Source organism: Coffea eugenioides, chromosome 8 (assembly GCF_003713205.1).
Source record: "Coffea eugenioides isolate CCC68of chromosome 8, Ceug_1.0, whole genome shotgun sequence".
Classification (NCBI taxonomy): domain Eukaryota; kingdom Viridiplantae; phylum Streptophyta; class Magnoliopsida; order Gentianales; family Rubiaceae; genus Coffea; species Coffea eugenioides.
This window is the reverse complement of record NC_040042.1, coordinates 26,650,461-26,659,565: the sequence shown is the minus strand read 5'-3', so window position 1 is coordinate 26,659,565 and position 9,105 is coordinate 26,650,461. Positions and strand designations below refer to the sequence as shown.

The window sequence follows — 9,105 nt, the reverse complement described above, 5'->3', positions numbered from 1 at the left end:
TTGTGAAATATGAGGGATGAAGCAATTCATTTTGTGAAATGTGAGAGACAAAAAAATTTATTTTATAAAATATGTGGGACTATGAATCGAATTATGTAAATTTTGATTTAACAATTTTGCTCTTAAAAAATAATCACGTGCAGGGCACATAATGAACTCCGACCAAAAACTAGTCGGAAATCTAGATAGGGACCAAATTTGACTAATATGAATTTATAAAGGACGTAAAAGTACACTTTTAAAAGTGAAAGACGAAAAAAGTTATTTTGTAAAATACAATGGACGTTTTAAACGATTTTCCCTATAATTTATTGACAATTATTTGTATATTTTTGTAAGAAACATTTTATATTTAACTATTGAACTATTATTCATGTAAACTTGTACATGTTAGTTTAGTTAGAATTACATGATGTTCTCTGATCCTTACTTATTAAATTTTGTAAACCCTAGGCCATTAACTTTTCAGGTTAGAGTTTAGATGTTTGTTTTTCTTTTTTTTCCCCCCTTTTACCTACTGAAAAACCTAAAGTTTAAATCCTAAAGCAAATGAAAACATTTAAAAAAAAATTAATTTGATAGCATCAGGTCAAGTTATAAAACAGAACATCCCTCAACTCAAATCACAACATTTCAGCTTTCTGACTTCTGCTTTTTTCATTCTAGCACCTTCCTCATCTTATATGCATGTGTTTGCATTGCCTCTTTGGTAAATTTTTGTTTCTACGGTATGAAACTTTTTGGGATTCGTTACTGCATTTCACTATGACTGGCTTTTGCAAAATCGACTAGATTAATCCAATGTGTTCCTTTAAATCATGAATATTACTTTCTTTTTATTTTAAATAATAATTGTTAAAGTCAATCACTTCAGTCTTTCGTATGATACCAATTAGAACTGAACTCGTAAAAGCAACCAGTAAAATCCCCGAAAGCAGTCCGGTCTGGAACTGGCAAACATACCCTATAACGTGTAGCAGAATTCTTTCCTGCACATTAGTTTATGAGATCAATGTCTAAAATAAGTTAGGATTAATCTTTATATATACTGTCAGTATATACACAATCACCATTAAATATACGATACATATATAAAATTTGAATTTGAATTCAAAATTTTACGAATGTATCATCCATCCAACTGCAACAGCGACAGTGTCTACAATTTGAGGTAATAATAAGTTATTTAAGTTGATTTTAGTCCCCCTTAAAGAAGTGTCTGCACAGATTTGAGGTAGAATAACTAGGTCAATCAAAGGATTGAAATCTTGAATAAATACAGAAGGGGCAGTTAACTATTTAGCCCAATTACGAGTACATCCAATCACATACTCGAGTCATCAGCATCTGCTAAATTATTGATTCAGAATAAAGCGGTAAAATTCTGTACAAGTTTGATGATTCAGACAAAGGTCTTAAAGCTCGTGAAGCAGGCGTCTTCAGGCCAAAGATAGGTCTTCATGCTTCAATGCAACCTCACTTGCGACCCAACCTTGCCAAATGCTGCTGATGCTTTGCAGCAGCTGCTTTATCGGCAGCTTCACGCTTCAGAGCCCTTTTAGCCCTTCGGCCCACTGCTGGCGATTCTCTTGCAGCTGCAGTTTCTTTCTTTCTAGGCTGGCGAGATGGTCCTGCCCCAGATTCTTGGGTATTGGGGCGAGGAATTGGCCTAGCTTCCTGCCTTCCTGCTCGAACATAACCATTGTCCCCCCATCTTCTGTTACCAATCCGTATACTCGATGAACCACCAAAGTAAATCTCATCCATCTCTTCTTCTTCTTCATCTTCGTAGGCATAGGAATAGAAATATCCCATGTCATCTTCCACCTCATCCCTTTCCTCCACAATCAAGGGCTTGTACCATGTGGCTCTTAGGAGGAGACACACACTCTCCTCGAACATATAATCATGAATGCTGTTTAAAGAGAAAAAACGATCAGCTCCGAAAATGATATTACTTCAACACAATTGCTCTATTAAGAGGCCACCTTCAAAAGATGGATTACTTTCCAGAGACTATGGCTAGATAATAGCAAAACAGCAATCCAAAAGCATTAAGACTGCACTCTATGGCTCAAGCTTTTCACAGTAAACATCAAGGATGCAAACATGAAGGGACATGCCTGCTCCTGCCAAGACACACATGCAAGAAAATGAGCATTTTCATGTACTACTTCAGGTCTGGATGGTGATGAGAGAGCAGAATTTTTTTCCTGGTTTTTTTTTTTTTTGGGGGGGGGTGGTGGGGTGAGGAGGAGGAGTATGGAAGTAGTCATTCCTTGACCTGGGGGTCTGGACACACTCATTGCTTCACCTAAAAGCTCATTATTATCCATAAAAGCTCAACTAATTTGATATATGATATAAACAGTCATGAATCAGATTATCAAAGTTTCCATCTTCCCATGCTCTCTGTCTTCTCATTAGTCAAACATTGATTGCAAATACAACATTAAGTAGTCAGATGGATGCCAGATGAATCAAAAGCATTTAAAGCTAGGTTCAAGCTTTTTTATTACAGGTTTGGGATCAAGTACACAAATCCAAGTTGTAATCAAATGCATTTACACATAAACAAGGTGACTGCTTACTAATATTGGATCACAAACTTTACATAAATGCAAAAGACCAAACCCAGTACCCTAAGTGGTCAAAGATTTGCTTAACTTAAGCAAATAACATATAGAAATACAGATGCCAAGGAAGATAAGAGACCAACTAGCAACACAGATCAAGTCCAGCTTAAAAACCAAAGCAGCCAACATAGTCGAACAAACACTCTACTTCATTTATAAGTGCACTTACAAATCCTTTTCTGGTGTTCATGGGTGAAAGTTAGAATTAATGGTACCAGCAAAAAAAAATAATAAAGGACTAACCAAAATTGCGAACATCTAGCTGCAGCAGAAGTTTCAGCACCACATTCATATACTTTTTGGCAGAAACAAACAATACCACAACAATGACTGAAAAAGTGGTTCATTTAACTGCCAGCCAGTAGTAGTAAATAACCACACCAACCAATATGTCACTATCATAAGGAAGGTAGAGTAAAAACTGACTTCAAATAAATACATTTACAGATTAACTCATTACAAAACATGCATGAACTCTTAAAAAGTCCTCCCAATTAATGCTTGTAAAGATCCTCTACCAGCTCAATAATTCTGTTCATTTAGCACCAATTGTCAAATAAGTTTTCTCACTTGTAATTTCTGCAAAGTTTTCCAAAACAATTGCCACATGGAAATTATTCTAACCAAGCTTTCCCAAATTCGACCCACAAAGATCTACAAATGAGAAAATAATGATAGGACACATGATTTTGTACCTTCCATCAAGGGACCGATGAATATTGAGAGACTCAAATGGTTGTTTGCACTGGGGACATGTAGGTTCCTTCTTGTAAGATGCCCAATGCAGTATGCAGTTCACGCTGAGAACCAACAGTGGTCATGTCAGTCATCTAATTGCAATATCTAAATATTGTTTTCGCTCCAATAATATAATGGACACAAAAATAGTCCAAAACTACATCCATGTGCATGAAATTTTCAAAAATTATCAGAGGACAGCTAACACATAAAAGAGATAATCCAGCACAAGAGTTGATATATGGGCCAAACAACAGACGTAAAGTTCTTGTCAAGCCAACAACAACAACAATAACAGACTACTTGTTAATTAACCAGGTGAAAAGTTTTTCTCACGTTTTTGCAAACCAAACACAATAACCACAAATGAAGTGATACACAGTTACTCATGCATCTGGAAACCAAATTTAGCACCAGAAAAACAGACACTTGGAAAACCAAGAGTTTAATCAATAACTAACTAAGTACTCTGAAATATAAAATGACCAATACTTTCAAGTACGAATCAAGATCACAACCCCATTCTATACAATTTTACCAAGCTACTCGCCTACAAGAAATAATAAAAGAATCATTGTGCATAGAGATAATAAAATCACAAACATTAATAGGTCAAAGCAAAGACAAACCAGTAGGCATGCTCGCAACCTTTTACAAGTGCAGTTTCCTGAAGAATAATATGATTCAAACAAATTGCACAAACTCCATCATGATGGGGACTATTGTTATCAAAATGACTGTCAGCAACACCACTGCTACTCTCACATCCCACTGAAGTCATCTCCCCTGCTGCATAAGTACCGTTACCCTTCATTTTCTCTTCCTCCATCATCTCACTCTGCAAATCCACATTTTCCACCAAACAAAAAACATTCAATTTTCAACAACAAAGATCTAATAATTAATAACTTAATCACCACCCCAATAGTAAGATTTACCACAACTATCATACTTTATCCCAATTAAATCTACCAACGGTGTTAACCACAAGAGTTATAGCAACAATAATAAAGAAAAACTTGAATCGGTCTTCAGTGAAACAAAGAACCATTACAATCTACAACAGTTATTAACTTCTTTTTTTTATTTGGACTTTACTACTATTTTCAGCTATAATTACTGCAATTTCTGTTTCCCCAGTTCGGAATCCACTACCACTATCAAATCAAATGACATGTGAGAATATAAATTTTCAACAATAAAAGTTAAATCCCAAAAAACATTTGCTAGACTACTGAAGAAAGATAAAATTCAGCCAACAATCCCTGAGGATTTCAATTAGATTAATCCAATATAATCTATCCAAAAAAAAGGCTCCGACCCAGATTTTATTATCAGATCAGAAGGTCAAAAAAGTTCACATATCAACCAACAATTACTAAGAACAAATTAAATCTGTATCAAACCAAAAAAAAAATTCTTTTTTACCATTTTCTCAGTGTTCTAAAATTTTCACTCTGTAAAACCAAAAAAATTCCCAAAAAAATAGGCAAGAAAAAATAACCGAGGGAACGAACCTGGTCGTGGATGGATAGATCTTGAAGAGAGTCGGTGAGTTGTTGCTCTTGATGGGCGATTTCGAAAATTGTAGCAGCCATGGAATAATACTGGAAGGAAAGAAAGACGGGTTCTTGGAATAAAAAGCTTTTTAATTAATCCTAAAGGTCTGATCTATATTTATATTTATGCATAATTTACAAAATTTGGTGAGAAAACAGAGAGCGAGAGATGCTGACGAATTATTCTGATTCCAGAAAGAGGGAGAGGCCCCTCCAGATGGGAGAAGGGAGGGAAGAGAGCGGAGAGGCGAGTCAGCCTGAGACACGACAACTAGTCTTTTAACGCGGTGATTGTAGAAGGATCATGTTTTCCCTTTCTATTTTATTTTTAGGAAAAAAATTTAAATGAATCAAAAGAATACCTACTATTAATAATCTATTATTACTGCAGCAGTTAGACTTGTCAACGGGACCGTGCCAGTTCGAGCTTGACCCGATTGGTCCAAAAAATTAGGACTGAACCCTGTGTATCAAGGGGTTGGATTGAGATCGAGACTTAAAATGAAGGCTGATTAAATTATAGGCCCATTTTGTAAATGAGTTTTTTAGATGTTTATCTAAAATTTTACTATAATTTATAATAGAAATTGTAAAAAAATTTTGAAATGTGTAAATTTTTGACTATTTTAAAATATATAATTTAAAATTTTTACGAAATTTTTTGAGATTACTGTAATTATAGTTTTTAAAAAAAATTGTAGAAAACAAACTTGATCAAAATTTTGTTTGCCAAACAGACCTGTGAGTCGAGCTTGGACTTAATGATGCTCAGTACAAATAATGCTCCTCGACTTAAATAATTAAGCATATAAATACGTGACTTTTATTTATAATGATGTATATTGTTTAATTATTGTATGTATCATTGCATGCATAATTTATAATTTGCATATAATGGTAAAATAAAATAAACATATATGCATATAATATATAATTATTGATAAAAGTATATGAAAGGAAAAATATAATTATGGATTAATTTTGAGTTGAAACTGAGCCCAAATTAGGCACGAAGCTCTAATTTCTTTTGATGATAATTGAGGAAGATATTTGGTTTACCTACCTTACAAACTTATATTGCAAATACCTACCTTCAAACTTATATTCAATATTTTTGTGTGTTTTTGCTAGGCATTGTGTTCAAGTTTTCAAGTCTGATTCGTTACAATGGAACGCAGTTCCGAGGTATCTATTTTTGCAGAAAGAAAATCCTATCACAAAGGGTCTGTTTGATAATATAAAAAAGTGCTGAATTTTTTTTCAGACATTCAAATGTTTTGAGTGTTTGATAAATGAAAATCTATTTGCTGAACTTGTTAAGCAGTGCTGCAACCTGTGTATATTTTTTTTTATCACATTAATCCTAACTGAATGCTTAATTCTGATAAGAATCAATAGAATTACTTCAGCTACCTTATCTTATCTACCAAATCTACCCTTGTTTGTTAATTATGTTCATAATTATTATCTAATTAAACAACATAATATTCTCTATCTAGCGATTTTTAGTTTCTCTTTTCTCCCTTTTTAATGATTTTCATATCTTCTCCATACTCCTCATAGATTCTATTTCTTTTTTGAATAAAAGGATATAAGGACAAAATTGTCAAATTAAACTTATTAAGCATTCAACTATAAATATTTATCAAACAGTATAAATAGATTTAGTATTAAAATTCAGATATTCATATATTTTTTTCAGTGCTTAAAATTCAGCAAATTAATTGTTTCAGTATTTAGATTTCAGAATTCAGTCAGTTTTATCAAACGGAACCAAAATGTTAAGGAAATGTTTGCTTAGTTGAATTTTGATTTTAATACACAGACATATTATATGTGTCCTAGGGATGAAGGCTCACTCCATATTTATGGAACTATTTTTCTTAAAAAATTAATCTTATATACATTGTCAGTATATACACAATCACCATTAGATATAGGATACATGTGTAAAATTTGAATTTAAAATTCAAAATTTACTCATGTGTCATCCATCCAACCATAATAGTATATACACTGACAGTTTATATAAAATTTACTTTTTCTTAAATATGATAGAATCAATTAACTTTTAGATTAATTTTTTCTACACTGACAATTTATTAGTCCAATCAGTCTAGTTCATAGTGTATCAAGGTCAAAATGAGAAAAGAATGAACAGAAAATCCCTACTCTGAATCTATATTAAAATTTGAAGTAGTCTTCTTTTAAACTTCGTGCCCAGCAAGGACCTTGGGTCCTTTATTTAACTTTTTTTTTCCTTTTTCTTTTCGTGTGGCTCCAGGGAGGGATAAAGGCCCCTTAACATGGGATATGCCATGCCTGTAGCTTTCTCCTGACAGATTAGATGGATAGACCGCCAACTTGCGATTGACTTTTGATAGCTTGGGGGCTAAGGTAAAATGACGTATTTGAAGTAATGACGTATTTGAATACTTAAAAGAGGTTCCTTCAACAAAAAAAAAAAAAAAAAAAAAACTTAAAGAGGGACATTGTTAACTTACGTGATCGTTTGAAAAGGTAATCCAAAGTCAAAACTAATCACTTTAAATAATGTATTAATCTTATATATATTATATACTATTACGATTGTATGAATGATATGAGAAAATTTTGAATTTTAAATTCAAATTTTACATATGTATCAGACATTTAATGGTAATAGTATATATATTGACAATCAAATTTTGCATATGTGTCATATATCTAATGGTGATAGTATATACACTGACGATCAAATTCAAAATTTCCTCGTGTTATCTAATCGTAATAGTGCATACGTTGATAATTTATATAAAATTTACTCTTAAATAAAAGTTTATTCTTTTTATTTGGTACCACTAGACTTTTCTTTCTTAATGAAATGATAATTTCCATGACTCAATCGGTTTTGTTGAATCTTTTCGGCTTTCTTTCTTTTGCATATGGGCCTATTTGAGTAAAGTAGGGCTTTTAATGGATTGGATATGAGTTGGTATTTGCTCTAAATTTTTTTGTCTATGTATAGATTTTCTTGAATGGATATGACGCCAATCCAATTCGGTAAACAAAACAAATGTGGATTATTTGTCCTAACCCATTTTAAACCCGAATCCAAATTAGTATATATATATATATATATATATATATATAAAATAATTAGTGCATTGCCGAGTGCATGGGATAGATTTTATTTTTTTATGTATTCGTTAGTTGTCAGCCTGTTAAATACATGGATAAATCAAGATTGAAATATCAACAATATTCTTACATATTCAGTCATATAAATTTGGTAAAATTATTGTATTGTAAATCTCCTAACCCTATAACAGCTTTAAAAACCTTTTATACTTGAACAAATTCTAATGTGATACGATCCATAAAATATATCAATGTATGCCAAAAAAAATATTGTTTGAGAAAATGATTAAAGTATTATAGTGATTATCGACCTTAATGTACGTATTTGTTTCTAAACTATGTATTTGTTTTTGATTGCTAAGGAACCGTTGTCTACGGTTGAGGCCCTAGGAGTAAGACTTTTTGAGTTCAAATTCTCCTTTCCGCTTCTAGATCCCAGCCCTCTTGCTATATAAAAAAAAAAAAACACTTAACTACTTGAGGAAGCCTTAGGCCTTATTTGGATTGTTAGTTTTCGTAGAAAATTTTTTATGTTTTTCATGAATATATTTATCAATCACATTTTTTTCTTACATACATTAAATCGTTACAATATATTTTTTTTATAAAAAATTCTAAAAATAGCAATCCAAACAGGATTTTAGTCTACTGGCTATTGTTGAGATATCAGGATTTAGATATCTTGTGTTCAAATCTCCAATTTCCCTCCCTACTTCTTAAATTTCAATCTTTCCTAACTAAAATTTCTTTTAAAAATGTATTTTTTTTAATTAAATACAAAAGATGCAACAATCCATCTTCTCATAAACAATATTCAGTTTCTAGCAAAATCATTAAATTTACTGATGTAATAACTAAAGTGACACTAAACAAAGTATGGATAAAAAAGAAGAAGATAAAATTAGAAACATCCCTAAGATTTTTAACAATTTTAGTAAATGCCCCTCTAATTCTAAATATTACTTATATTTCCCTTACTATTATAGTTTTTGCTACACAGTAGACCCAATCGGACTTTTTTTTTTCAAATGATAAAATTCCGTACACAGAGG

General features: G+C 32.1%; 1 protein-coding gene across 1 annotated transcript; it reads right to left on the bottom strand.

Annotated features, from left to right (window-relative positions):
* Nucleotides 1-1,228: 1,228 nt before the first annotated feature.
* Nucleotides 1,229-5,211, bottom strand: LOC113779701. Its single transcript, XM_027325388.1, has 4 exons — nucleotides 4,892-5,211; nucleotides 4,004-4,212; nucleotides 3,332-3,436; nucleotides 1,229-1,915 (listed from the first exon to the last, which is right to left on the bottom strand). The coding sequence occupies exons 1-4, from the start codon at nucleotides 4,970-4,972 to the stop codon at nucleotides 1,477-1,479; spliced, it is 834 nt and encodes a 277-aa protein (XP_027181189.1). The 5' UTR covers nucleotides 4,973-5,211; the 3' UTR covers nucleotides 1,229-1,476.
* Between the last annotated feature and the right edge of the window lie 3,894 nt (nucleotides 5,212-9,105).

Bases quoted from the DNA above. Each gene is read 5' to 3' on its own strand.
- LOC113779701 (XM_027325388.1), bottom strand. From the start codon at position 4,972: ATGGCTGCTACAATTTTCGAAATCGCCCATCAAGAGCAACAACTCACC. The intron at 4,213-4,891 runs GTTCGTTCCCTC...GTGGATTTGCAG, and splicing joins ATCTATCCATCCACGACCAG to AGTGAGATGATGGAGGAAGA. The intron at 1,916-3,331 runs GTACAAAATCAT...CTCTTTAAACAG, and splicing joins CATCGGTCCCTTGATGGAAG to CATTCATGATTATATGTTCG.